The following is a 13703-nucleotide window of genomic DNA, read 5'->3' as shown; positions in this document are numbered from 1 at the left end:
GGAATATTGTTCTCCCTATTACTGCTATGTTGATGATCGACATAAAACCCCCAATATAATACTAAAATAAATTATGTGGAAACTACAGCATTAGCTAGACCTCGACAACACCATCCACGAATTGCGACTTCTTCTTCGCAGGCGTATTCTCTTGTTCAGTACTGCGTTGATTTTAGTGGCTTGAAACAACATAGTAGTATGAGAAGGAGTATTCTTACGGTAACTCGCAAGCCTCGACGCAAGTCACACGGTTCCGCTGTGTACCGCGATATGCTTTCCACAGTGGCTGCTCGAAGATGGCGTCGAAGTCTTCAAGCCCTTCGCTTGCAGTTTCCGGTATCACAAAATAGGCATAGACTAGTGAGATAAAACACCACGCCGCAAAGAACAGGAATGCACCCCAGTTGTTGGTCTTAGCGAGGAGGGATGGAGTCGCTTTGTTGATGCCGAAGAAGAAAAGCCAATGAAAGCACTGTGAGATGGCCGCACCAAAGGATCGAATGTGATTGGGCCAAATTTCTGCGCCAAAGACGTATGGGAGAATCAGAAGGCCTGAGGAAAAGTCAGCATTAACAAAGAATCAGTAATGATGTCGTCCTACTACTCACCGACAGCAAAGCCAAAGCCGTGGATAAATATAGCAGCAATGGCCGCCTGACTCGCGTTGCTGGTAACGAGTCCACTCTGTCTATATTTGATATAGACACCAATGTAGATGTCAGAGATCATCTGGAGTGTTACGCCAGTAAAGAAGCTTTTCCGACGCCCCAGCATATCAATAAAGCAGAAGCTTGCAATGAGCGTGAAGAAAAATTTCGCCATCGAATACATGCCAGATAAAAACAGCGAACGATCCGTTCCGCCACCCAGTCCCATCAGACTAAGAATTGGTACCAAATATGAGGTCACACTGTTTGCACCGGATAGCTGTGCTAACGCGTAGGATATAAACGTTTGTTGGACACGACGTAGATTAGACGGCACGAGGAAAGTTTCTTTACACAATTTCACAAGGCCTGTTTGGGAACCACTGTGTTGGAACTTTTGCTGTGTCTCGATCTGTTTTTGGATATCTTCGATTTCGGATGCAATGCGCGGATGGGTAGCAGGCAATCCGCGCAATGTCACCAGAGCCTCGATTCCTTGCTCCGGTTTGTTGACGAGAAACAGCCATCGTGGACTTTCCGATAAGAAGAAACTTGCGACAATGATAAAAGCGACCGCAATAGTCGGCACAAAGAACACGATCTGATATTGTAGATAACTGCTGGCGACATGAAGATAAACACCCAAGACCACAAAGACGGACACCGTCAGCGATAAGAGCATCACCACACTGAACCATACCGAAAGCAGTCCTCGAAATTCAGTTGGTGCTATTTCGACAATACTGACGGGGCCGATGACGGTGAGAGCGCCTATCCCGAGACCTGACACTATGCGCGCCGTATATAAGACTCCGATATGACCGGAGGAAAAGGTAGCGATCATTTGGCCAATGATCCATATTACCATGTATAACCGGAAAGACCACAGACGTCCAATTCGATCGTTGATGAAGAATGAAAGTCCAGCGCCGACCCCGGCACCGATATAGACAAATGAAATGAAGTTAGAGACTTGGGTGGGATTTGTGGCCGAGGTGATGCCGAAAGCGTCCTGGAAACCAGGAAGTGACGGGATCACGGAAGAGGAGCCTTGGTCCCAAGCTGTGAAATATCCATTAATTGGAGTTCTGCTCTCTTGTATAGGCACAGAAACATACTAATTGGAAGGCCCGCCGTCGCATACATAGCGGCCGTTAACAAAATCTGCTTATTAGCAATGATTTCACGAGGGCATGATCTGATGGTTTTGACATAGCGAGCAATGGTCGATTCTGCCAGCATTTCCTTGGGCGCCATGGCTGCAATGAACATCCGGATTACCCAGGGAAATGGTGTCAGCTTGTGTTTTGCGGGAGACGATGAAATAGAATATCAACGAGGGGCAACGTCTGGGGCTTTGATATACCGATGTTTGCATGGTATCTCCAGTGCTGCTATCTTTGTCAAGAGATACGAGATGATCAGGTCAGAATGCATTGGTCTGGAGGAAGCCGTCGATAAGAGAAATCGGGACAATCCGAGATTCTTGAGCCATCTTGCCATTCTACCTGTCCCGAGGTCACCAGTGATCCTTCGATAAGATACCCCTCCCCTTCGGGAGAATCCGAGCCAATCCAACGAAGTCACAGGACAAAGACGATCTATTTTATTGGGGTTAGTTGGCATATCCCCGTAAATCTCCAGGGGCTTAGTGGGACCAATTATATGACGTGTTGGAGAAGGCTGAGTGGAGTAGTCGATGGTGATTCTTCTGTAGGGCAACAAAAGACTATACTCTATAATACTATCCAGTGGTGTATCGGGTACATACGACCATAGGGTGTGGAAAACAGGGCTTCCCGTCCGCTCAGCCGTACTTAAGCCACACGCCGGTGAGTTAGTAGTTGGGTGGGTGACCACCAGCGAATCCTCACTGTTGTATGTTTTTATTTTTTTTTATATTTAGATAACCTCTTGCCGCACTCTTTATTCAGCCCATTCACCTAAGCTAAATGCCTTGAACACCACTATTCTACACCTAAATATCCGGCACCCCCAATCATGGGTCCATCCGAGTTATCTCGTCCCCGCGTGCCTTCTCCATGAAGTACACCTTCCCCAACTCCAGCATGTCAGTCTGGGAGTTCCCGGTCTCTTGTTGGGCTGATCTAAGTCTCCATCCCACCCGTGGACTACATCCATGTGCCATTACGACTGACCTCTAAAGATCCTGCGTAGCCCTGAATCGCTGACGGGCCTTCCTCCTGTACTGATCCTTTTCTCAGACGTGTTGTTTTGATCATAATTTCCTGGTACTCGTTTCTACTGGTTGGCATATATGATCCCAGTAAATGCGACTTCGAGTTCACCTCATGGTTGTCTATACACTCCATGTTAGAAAGGTATATAAGTGAAAGAGTGGACGCCCAATCACACAAGTTTTATTTTATCGCCGGATTCGGAACCGTGGAAGATAAATCTTCGATGCGTCATTTCGTTCCCACAGTTACATTTACACAAGTATATAATGGAAAGATATTATCATGTAACCGATCATTTTTAAAACTCCAAGTAACGTCTAATATCCATTGATACGTCACTAATTCGGTGAAAATGCCTCAAGGTTTGTGACTCCAGTTCGGCCTTCCGTCCCAAAATTTAACCACAGGTTTGATTATAGATATCCAGCAGCCTACCGGCCATAATGAGTCCTTCTTCGACAAGATCCTTCACCACCACAAGCATGAAAACGAGGGCCAGGCTGCCAAGAACAATCCTCAGGCCGACGAGGGTGAGCTGCATTCCAATCTGAAGAAAGACGAGGAAGGCTTCAAGAAATACCTTAAAGAGGATCAGCGACTCGAAGAAGAGGGTCAAACCTACGGAGGCTTGATGTAGTCTTTTACCCTTTCTCATTGTTTTTTTCCTCATTATGATTATGCCTGCACAAACCACCATGAAATATTACTAGGGTATTCTGCTATCACTAGAAGCCGCCCACCTTTTTCTTCATTTAATAAAATGACTTATCAAACTAGGGGAGGTGAAGGCTCATGGAGGAATTGTTCTGTTATGGCCATAAGGAGGAGGTGGTGCTGTTGGGATAGCGAAGTTGGCGGATCCAAATGTGGAATCCCATGTATATCAAATGATAGGCTGTCTCCGCTCTCCGCGTAATATTCGTGTAGACTATTTCGCCCCCAGTGGGGTAAACTCGTCTCCGTTCCAATTAGTGCCATGTCATTTGTCACATAAACTATGACTTTTACATATAGGCCGATCCATGAACGTGAGCCGTCGCCACACGCATGATGTAGTCGATTATCATGTGGTATTATCATTTTTGAGCTATTACCCACAATTCAGACCAAAATCATTCAATCACATTGGACACACAAGTCAACGAGAGTAGTGGAAATACAGAAGTAGCTCGATCTCATGCCACCCCGATTGTTGTTTCGGTACGCTCTTGCAATTTCAACCCGAGATCCTTGTTGACACGGCTAAAAAGGCCTATATTCAGTGTTAGAACTTGAAGTGCAGTGGATGGACCTCTTTTTGGATCCACGATTAGGGCACTTACTATAGACCTTTTTGCGCAATTCAGGGTACTTAACATCCTTGACGGTAGACACGAGATTGTCAATAAGCCTGTCCTGGCCACCAGGCACCCGCCCAATAACTTCCCACAGTTCTGCCGGCTGAACAAAGTCTCGATCGGTGATCTCGCTAGTATAGGCCGAAACCTCTCCCGCCCACCTTTCGTGGTCAGTGTGTAGGCTCAATGCTCCAGGGTTTGAATTTTTCAGGTCTTGGTAGAACTTGGTAGGCTTAATCGATGACCCAACGTAATTAGGGTCCCCGCCATAGTTGTCGTCGAATCTCATCTTTCCGTCTCTCTCGAAAGGACAATAAACCTGGACCTTGGCTGCGTTGGTTGGGAGTTGCTGATAGTTCACTCCGAGTCGATAACGGGCCGCGTCGGGGTATGCAAAGAGTCGTGCTTGTAGCACTTGGGTTCAAGTCAGTATCAAGGATTCTTAGAAAGAATTGATGGGCTCTCCCCAACTTACCCGGATCGGCGGACGCAGCGAGTCCAGGAACCATCGTTGATGGCGAAAATGACGCTTGCTCAATATCTGCGAAGTAGTTTTGGGGCTGCCCGAGCTTAGCCACTGCAAGTGAATATCGGACAGAGGTTATGAAACTTACATTGCGGTTCATAGTAAGACGACCAATCTGCTGCAAAGGGAAGTCCTTGTGTGACCAAACCTTGGTCATATCGAAAATATTCCATTCGTATTTCTCGGCCTCTTCGGGGCTCATCAGCTGGACGTAGACATTCCAAACAGGATAGTCGCCTCTATCGATAGCCTCAAACATGTCCTGGATCATATGATCAGGATTTTCTCCGGCAATCTTGGTAGCTTCTTGCCGGTCGAAAGTCTGTACGCCTTGCTGCGTTTTGACGTGGATTTTTGCGTATTTAAACGATCCATCCTAGTCATAACCTTAGTGAGAGAAAGCTTAGCAGCTGGTTATTATTTTTACTTACCGCCTTGGTGAACTTATATGTATGTCCACTGTACGAATTCATGAAGCGAACCGATTTTGGAGTTCCACGGTCGCTGAAGAGAACCATAAGCTGATGTATGCCTTCCGGGTTACCGACGTGGAAACTGATTAAGGTTTAGTATCTAATTCACAATTAGATCTGAAAGAGACATACTCCCAAAACTGCGATCTTTATTAGATTTGCTCATCACCAATTGAAGCAAGTGTACTTACCATGCTTTGGTCAGGAAGGTGCGTTTGGGGGTGCCGCTTGTGAGATCGGTTCATTGACGGGAACTTGATCGGATCACGAATGAAAAAGACAGGCTGAGGTGGTAATAAGAGTCAGACTCAAATAACAAATAAACTATCGAGATGGCGACCAATCATACCGTGTTGTTGAAAACCCAGTCGAGATTTCCCTCGTCTGTATAGAACTTCATTGCCCATCCGTGAACATCGCGAGCGGTGTCAGCGGATCCTGACTCGGCCCCGACAGTTGACACGCGCTGAAGCACCGATGTTTTCTTTCCGACCTTATTAAGGAAGCTAGCGCTGGTGAAGTCAGAGCAATCGCGCGTGGCTTCAAACTCGCCATAAGACCTACACCGAGTGTCAACCAGAGCAATTTTCCAGAGGCTTAGCAGCTTACCCAACAGCTTTGGCATGAACAACTCTTCCAGGTTCCAATATTAGTTTAGTTAAGAAACTCAAAGAAGTAACAAATCATGTACACAAGATGCTTACCGCTCGGGGATTCTCTCCCGAGAGAAATGAGCCAAGGTCTCAATGAGCTGAGTATCCTGCAACAATCCGAGCCCACCACCTTGTCCACCCCGCATCATAACGGCCGTTTTGTTGCTAGCAAAAGGGCAGCCTATACATAGTCAGACGTCAACATAAACCCAAGCTTGGAAAGACCTTGTACCTTCAGCCAAAGTGTAATATTTGTCGTCCATGTTGATACTCGGGATAATAGCAATAGTGTCCAACAGAAAGAAAATGGATAATATGGGTTGGTCTCGAGGGCTTATATAGCTCCCTGGGAAAACCTCATCTCTTGCTAGGAAGACCGATGACCTCCACTACGTCAGACTTCAGGAAAAGGTCTCGATAAGTTGACGTCTCATTAATTACTATCAGGTTAGTGTGGTACGATCCCCACTTCCTGAAGCCTCGAAAGCTTGGAGCTTGACATTCCTCGTGCACAATTGGGGACTCTGAGAAAATCTGGAACAAAAACCTCAAGGTAGTATTTTGGTACGGTCATGATCTCATGCCAAGTAGATCAACTCTTTTGTAAGCCCCCACATTCGAAGTTCTATTGATCATCGATACTTCGCCCAGCTCTAACCTTGCAATTTTATTGGAGCCGCACAAGATATTTCGAGGTTAAATAGTTGAGAATGATTTGTTGACCAGCCATTTCATAAATCCGGGGCATCCGCACATATTCTGAGTGCTCGATCGAACCAATAAGAGATAAGACAAATCTCAACCGAATCCATTGAATTCTTGAACTAGTCTCGGAGGTAGGAATCTATTGATGCAATTATCTACGGAGAAACAGGTATCGATTCCTATGCTGAGAGATGGACGGACAAAGAGAGAGAGAGAGAAGGGGGGGAGAGAGAGAGGGGGAGAGAGAGAGAGGGAGAGAGAGGGAGCAAATTGTTTATGGGCTATGTCGCACGTGGCTGATGATTGAGCCATCCATCTACGGTGCCAACAACTAGACTTCAGGCACGCGAGGTAGTCCAGCAGATCCGTTGGTAGACTTTGATCCCTACGCCCCTCAGTCACGAGTCCGGTGAACTGGAGAAGACCAGTAAGGATTTTTAGACGATTCTAGACTCCTAGGCATCCTGAGCTACTTTGTTCCTTTCTAGGTCTATGACGTCTCCCCGAGGGGTTAGAAAGTGGGATGCAAGGCTTCATCCATGGATTCTAGGCAAAGTACATCAGCTCACTTATAAAAGGGTTATGAGAAAGGCGTCCTCTGTCTCATTCAAGAATCTTCCATAAATTGAAATATCTTTCAATTATTCTCACTGCATCATGTCTGTCAGAGATAATGCTAGATTCGACTTTATTATCGTTGGTGGTGGTACTGCAGGCAACGTTGTTGCCGGCCGCCTAGCTGAGAACCCCAACGCTAAGATCTTGGTCGTTGAAGCTGGAGCTGGCAATTCGCAAGACATCGAAGAGATCAGAACCCCTTCGGAAGCTATGCAGCTTCGTGACAGCCAGTATGATTGGGCCTACAAGTCAACAATGGTCAAGCGAGACGACTATGAGCGGATTGAAAAGCCCAATACCCGTGGCAAAGCCCTTGGTGGCAGTTCGTCCTTGAACTATTTCACCTGGGTTCCTGGATCAAAGGGTACCTTTGATATGTGGGAGGAGTACGGTGGAAAGGAATGGACTTGGGACCCTCTCGTTCCCTACCTGCGAAAAAGTGCGACCTACCATGATGATGAGAAGGCATATCCACCAGAACTGAAAAAAATCGGCCAAAGCGGCCCGATCCCGATTTCGCACTCCGAACTTATTCCCGAGATGCAACCTTTCCGCGACCTCCTCACCAAAGCGTGGAAATCCACTGGTCAGCCAATCAACGAGAACATTTTCGACGGTCATATGGTTGGCCTAACCCACAGTGTCAACTCGATTTATCAGGGTCGCCGCTCTGGTAGTTTCCTCTATGTCACCGACAAACCAAACATCACCATACTTCCTGAGGCGCACTCGAAGAAGCTTATCGTCGATAATGCTGATAAGACCTGTAAGGGTGTGACTGTCATCACGGCTTCTGGGCAGGAGCTAAATCTCTATGCCACCCGTGAAGTCATCGTCTCCGAAGGTGTCTTCGAGTCCCCTAAGCTGTTGATGCTCAGTGGTATCGGGCCTAGCGCAGAGCTTAAGAAGCACAACATCCCAGTCGTTGTCGACAACGCCCACGTTGGTCAGCATCTGCTAGACCACCCCGGTGTTCCTTTTGTCCTTCGTGTCAAGGATGGCTTTGGTATGGAAGACTATGTCCTCCGTAAGGGAACCCCACAAAACAATCAGGCCATCCAAGCCTACCAGAACAACCACGGCGGTCCATTGGGCTCTGGCTTCCTTGAGATGGTCGGATTCCCCCGAATCGACAAGTACTTGGAAAAAGACCCTCAGTACAGCCAGGCCAAGGCCTCGAATGACAACAAGGACCCATTCTGTCCGTACGGCCAGCCTCACTTCGAGCTTGACTTCGTTTGTCTGTTCGGTAGCGCGTTCCAGTGGCACTACCCTATGCCACGTAAGGGCAACTACATCACGGTTATGGTCGATCTTGTTCGCCCTGTCTCCGACCCCGGTGAGGTCACCCTCAACAGCGCCGACCCGCTGCAGCAACCTAACATCAACCTAAACTACTTTAACAACGACCTCGACATCATCGCTCTCCGTGAAGGTATCAGGTTTTCCTATGATGTCCTGAAGAATGGAGAGGGCTTCAAGGATATCATTGAGGATGAGTATCCCTGGGAGATGCCGCTGCACGACGACGACCTTATGAAGAGGGCCGTCCTAGACCGCTCCCAGACATCTTTCCACCCTTGTGGTACTGCCCGTCTGTCTAAGGATATCAAGCAGGGCGTGGTTGACCCCAGCCTCAAGGTCCATGGCGTTAAAAACCTCCGTGTGATTGACGCATCCGTCATTCCTGTCATTCCCGATTGTCGAATCCAGAACTCTGTGTACATGGTTGGTGAAAAGGGTGCCGATGCCATCAAGCGTGACCACGCAGACTTCTATAAATAAGTTAGTTGGGCTGGATGACCTGAAGTTTTAGTACAAACGTTCGATATGGTGTGATTTTCACTCTTATGAAATTAATTTTTTTTCAAAATTGATGCCTCACTTATCCAAATTGGACCTTTCAAAGCCAATTGACGGTTTTTATACTCCGTGGTAGGCAATGAAAATCCGGACTGCCGTACAGTGAACGTTTGCTAAAATCAACTCAGCCATGCCCTAAATCGCCATATAATAGTAGTAATATGAAAATATGAAAACCTCTCAAGAACTACCAAATTGAAAGTTTGTAGAACATTCGATAAACCGTAATATACAAGATTGTCCAACTCTTTAATTCCAAAGATGGTCATCGGGGAAATGCCTAGAGAACGACGCACAAATCCACCAAATTTCCGACATGGTTCTTCCTTCTGTTGTCACCCGTGCATATTCCAAGGTTGCAGTTCAAAAACAATATCTTCTCATGAGGTATACGATCCCCAATATAACGAGACAAAAAGCAGCGATCACTATAAAACTATCAATCCTTACATGGTCCGCTATATAATTGAATGCCCACCCGTCCGATCCATGCCACGATCTGCCTGCCTCGTGGCGTATCACTGCTCTGGTATATCCATCATCTAACACTCCCATGGTGTCTTGAAGGCTGCCATATAGCCATGCGTACTTCCGAAATGCCGCTGTCACCATCGTGGGTCCGGTTGACCAAAAGACCTGCAGATACGGTATGGGAATGAATCGAGACGTCGCACCGCCGCGTCGCTTGCCCTCGTATAGTGCCCACTGGATGAATGGAGATTCAGGCTCCGCCATGAAGAAATGGTTGCTTAGTCCCCGGGTGCCTGTCGTCGGGGCGAATATGGCCTCGAGGTTGAGACTTTGCAGACACTGTATTTGACTGGCCGAGGTCGGGTAAACGTCGAGGTCTGCATATATGCCTCCTTCTGCGTGAACGACAAGCAACCTGGCCATGTCGGCACGTTGGATATTTTGGGGATAGGCTTCATACGTCGACAAAAGCCAAGTATACTTGCGATTGATCAGCTGGAGGATGGCATCGTCTGTCCAGAGCTTGATTGTGTAGTTTAGGGGCTCGAGCGTGTGCTTCCACTGGTCGCGCGATGCGTTTATTTGCGTGGAGTAGGTTCGGAGGTCGTTTGTTTTCCATATTTGATGGACAACGCTGGGTATTTGTGCGACGGTGACAAAATAAGAGTCGTTGGGGTGCTCGAAGTCAGAGGTAGGGCACGCAGCAATTACATCCATTGAAGCGGATAATTCGCCGGAGTTGGAAAAGGAGGTTGCAAAGTTGAGCAAATGAATGAGGAAGATGAGAACGAGGGACAAAATTCCGACAGCCATGAGCCTTGTCCGCCCTTTCCCCCAAATGATGATCATTATACTAGAATTCCAGTGCCAAACACATGAAGCAGTGAGAACCGGTCATGAAGCGAAAGACTGACTGGCAGTGGGCAAAGAGCAGGGGTTCATAAGAGACTCCTCGTTTGTTTAAACCCCGAATACGTAATAACATGTTGGTATGCAAAAGAATAAGGAGTCTGTGTGTATATTTACGGGGCGATACTGTACACACTGTATGTTCTAATAGTGGCCTCGGTGGTTTAGAAGAGCCACTAGTAGCTGCTTAACTGTCCTTCTAGGAGCACGTAGAACAACAGCCTATGCAATTCGTGTAGTTTCACTGTGAGATGACCATTGGGCCACCAAATCTGGCTTCATATACAGGTGCAATTCTCGTTATCATGCAAGCAGGAGTATAATACCAAGACAGAAGTTGTAACCCCGTAGCAATACCAGATGAGACAGTGCTCTTGGCGCAGCATACGACAAGGTTCGACAGGTTCTCCGGCTCGGTGATCAACAGGGTTATAAGGGTATATTATTAGTTCCGGTGAGCCTGATACTGTTGCCTACCAAGCAGTAGTTAGCAAAACAATCCCCCGATGCTCCAGCTCCCCCAGCCCAAGTTCATAACACGATTACTCGTTTGGCACTTACCTAGAGGGTCCAATGGATTATATCTGCCTCTGCCAACTTGAGCATCACCAATGCACCGGACTTTATTTGTGTATTTGATTAACAGGCTACTAAGGTAAAATATCTATGGATATCAGGTTCTCACAGCGCCTATAAGAAGGAGAAGGAAATCAAAGAGAGATAGATCGTCGATAATCATTTACTGGCGGCCTGAGCCTCCGCCTCCCCGCCTGTATATGCAAGTATGTATTATTCCATGTTCTTTTAAGTTGCTCTACATTTAATCCACGCACTATGCTCCATGTGAATTCGAAATAATTCGTGAAGTACAATTTTATCGGCGCGTTCTCGTTTAATATTTAAACGATAATTTTTTACAAGATTACCTCGGGACTGCAAGTGCAAGGCATAGTCGCGTATAGTGTAATATACAGGAAGGATACTAGCCCTAACAGCTACTAGAATGGCCTATAACGACAGTCTTCGGGAAACAAGATTACTAAATATACTAGCCTGACTAAGCGCCTTGTTAAAACACAATCGGTTGAACCTTTTAGAGTCATACATGTATACGTTCATGATGGGAACTAACTGACTTAGGTCCAGAATAGGTTCCATGATTTTTTAGAAGTTCCTCGTTGAAAATTTCAACATCTCTCGATCCATAGAAGACACGGGAAAAGAGGAACCATCTTATATATTCATTATATAGGAAAGCATAATGATGATGATCACGGTGAAACCTCGGTATTTTGACAAGGCGCAACTGTTTGTAAACCATGTGCGTTGCCACGGTCTGCTTCCATCTGGGATCCAGCCCAAACCGGCTAAGTTCACTCGGATTCAAGTATTCATCGATCGAAAATTTGTATGGTGAGCTAGGCAAGTCACAAGACAACCCATAGGATAAAGTTGATACATCTGTACAGCAAAATTCCCAATATCAGACATGAGGAGTAAGCTTTTACAAAATAGAATCCCTCAATTGTGAAACACCACTTGTATCCACTATTCCGCTTTGGGGGCTTAATAGGAGTGGGGTTGAGCGGCTAATATTAGAGCCGCTTCACAGGCAACATTATATATTATTGTAATCCCATTATGTATTGAATACATTTCGTCCTGGTGTCTCAAGAAGACGCACACATTCTTACTTATATAGATATATCTAACCCTATTGACCAGGGCCACTTAGACTAGAGAATCTTCGGGAAATCATAATCTAGACAGTGACCGCACACCTTATATTGCGATGGTAGTTGTAAAATGTCATCCAAAAACTGACTTTCAGGGACATGAGAGGGTTTAAGATAAGGTAGCGGGTGGGTGGAGATCTGTAGACTTTTGATAGGATCATATTAATAGATTACAGAAATATTGTAGGATGATGTAGAAAAAAGTGAAAGAAAATTGAAAAGAAGAGCGGAGAAAGCCAGGAACGCTCTACATAGTTCGTAACCAGTGAGCTGAAGATATAGTGACTACTCTTTTGCTCTCCCCTCGCTTCACATTCCTTTTAGTTATAATTCTCATCTTTTGGTACATTGATCACATTTGGATAGGCAAGTTGGTTCTCAGTAGACCCATTTTCACATACAATAGTTGCGAGAGGAAGGATCGATATCTCTAAGCAGCGTATCTGTGGAATTGACGGTGTAATATCTATGAACTGGTAGAATCTAAACTCCGAAGCGGAACTCCCGCACCTTCTTCTGATAGTAGAAGGATGCCAACAGCCCAGTGACACCGAGAGCCAGAGGCATAACAGCCCTAGCCTTTGTCTTAATGATCCTAGGAATTGCAGAGCCCAAAAGGAGGATGCTGTTTCCCAGGGCGAGCTCAGTGCCGTAGTCCTTGTTCTCCTTGATCAAATAACCTAGTAACATGGTCAGTCTCGGAATTTTTTGGCACACGTATGATAAAGGTCGCACTTACCAGAATAGGCATATGAGACGCCGAGTCCAACACCGGCAATCAAGGAAGGCGCTGATCGGGTTCGTAGAAACCCAACGGTACCTCCGATAGGCACTAGTTTCGGTCAGAAACGCTAAACAACTTAATCTCGTTGCAGGACTTACAAAGAGCGGCAAGGGTGAAGGAAGGATGTTCAGCCATGATAATATTTAAGCACTTGGAATCAATGTCTTCCAAGGGTATGAAGCTTCGGAATTTAGCTCCCTCTGGTGCCAGGAGCAGATCACGGAGTTCCATGAGTCAGCGAGCCTCGGGATCGGGGCCTCGGGGAACCCGAGCACCGAATCCAGCTAAAAATAAATCACTTTGACAACGACAAACATTTTTTACTCTTGCGTCTTATAATACACCTGAAGCCTACAAATACTACGTGAATTATTATGCCGCAGCATCCTCAGGGGCAAGCAGATCCAGGTTCTCTAGATGCGTGGGTGCGGAATAAGAGGTTGACACTGAAAGCTTCCAGCCCTGGAGCTGATCTTAGTTGGTGGAACCTACGTAGTGGGGTCCGGCAAGAGAGGAGGGAGAGAGTTGTATTCGTCAAGAGGAGCGAGCTCCCAAACTATCTATCTAGCAAGGGTTGATGCCTGAGGCACCAAGGCTCCGACCACCACAACACACCCCCCCAGGCTCAACAACCCGAGGGGATCTTCTCTCACAATTTGCTTCCTGCAGTTTAACTTACTTGCTGCATAGCCTCTTTTGCCATCATTACCTTATTCATGCGCTCAAATATCTCTCTTCCGAGTGGTTTTGTAAGCGCATCGGCAACGTTTTCTTCGCTTG

General features: G+C 46.5%; 6 protein-coding genes across 6 annotated transcripts; 2 read left to right on the top strand and 4 right to left on the bottom strand.

The window, feature by feature from the left end:
- Positions 1-94: 94 nt before the first annotated feature.
- N7447_002306 (uncharacterized protein) lies at positions 95-1904 on the bottom strand (the record flags this gene model as incomplete). The annotated part of the gene is made up of 4 exons (XM_057226581.1): positions 95-161; positions 219-552; positions 609-1709; positions 1766-1904. 4 exons carry the CDS (start codon positions 1902-1904, stop codon positions 95-97), a joined length of 1641 nt encoding a protein of 546 aa, XP_057090597.1.
- Positions 1905-3200: 1296 nt separating this feature from the next.
- On the top strand, positions 3201-3485 carry N7447_002305 (uncharacterized protein; the record flags this gene model as incomplete). Its single annotated transcript, XM_057226580.1, has 2 exons — positions 3201-3210; positions 3268-3485. The coding sequence occupies 2 exons, from the start codon at positions 3201-3203 to the stop codon at positions 3483-3485; spliced, it is 228 nt and encodes a 75-aa protein (XP_057090596.1).
- A 538-nt stretch (positions 3486-4023) lies between these two features.
- On the bottom strand, positions 4024-6100 carry N7447_002304 (catalase; the record flags this gene model as incomplete). Its single annotated transcript, XM_057226579.1, has 11 exons — positions 4024-4100; positions 4171-4599; positions 4661-4745; positions 4800-5087; positions 5143-5266; positions 5317-5324; positions 5376-5468; positions 5534-5744; positions 5794-5817; positions 5889-6018; positions 6070-6100. 11 exons carry the CDS (start codon positions 6098-6100, stop codon positions 4024-4026), a joined length of 1500 nt encoding a protein of 499 aa, XP_057090595.1.
- A 1099-nt stretch (positions 6101-7199) lies between these two features.
- On the top strand, positions 7200-8945 carry N7447_002303 (GMC family oxidoreductase; the record flags this gene model as incomplete). Its single annotated transcript, XM_057226578.1, has 1 exon — positions 7200-8945. The coding sequence occupies one exon, from the start codon at positions 7200-7202 to the stop codon at positions 8943-8945; it is 1746 nt and encodes a 581-aa protein (XP_057090594.1).
- A 327-nt stretch (positions 8946-9272) lies between these two features.
- On the bottom strand, positions 9273-10343 carry N7447_002302 (glycosyltransferase family 32 protein; the record flags this gene model as incomplete). Its single annotated transcript, XM_057226577.1, has 2 exons — positions 9273-9303; positions 9613-10343. The coding sequence occupies 2 exons, from the start codon at positions 10341-10343 to the stop codon at positions 9273-9275; spliced, it is 762 nt and encodes a 253-aa protein (XP_057090593.1).
- Positions 10344-12622: 2279 nt separating this feature from the next.
- Positions 12623-13058, bottom strand: N7447_002301 (TMEM14 family protein; the record flags this gene model as incomplete). Its single annotated transcript, XM_057226576.1, has 3 exons — positions 12623-12819; positions 12879-12971; positions 13022-13058. 3 exons carry the CDS (start codon positions 13056-13058, stop codon positions 12623-12625), a joined length of 327 nt encoding a protein of 108 aa, XP_057090592.1.
- Between the last annotated feature and the right edge of the window lie 645 nt (positions 13059-13703).

This window comes from Penicillium robsamsonii (assembly GCF_028829455.1).
Source record: "Penicillium robsamsonii strain IBT 29466 chromosome Unknown utg000001l_segment0_segment0, whole genome shotgun sequence".
Classification (NCBI taxonomy): domain Eukaryota; kingdom Fungi; phylum Ascomycota; class Eurotiomycetes; order Eurotiales; family Aspergillaceae; genus Penicillium; species Penicillium robsamsonii.
Note: the sequence above shows the minus strand (reverse complement) of the source record. Positions and strands in the feature narration are given on the sequence as shown.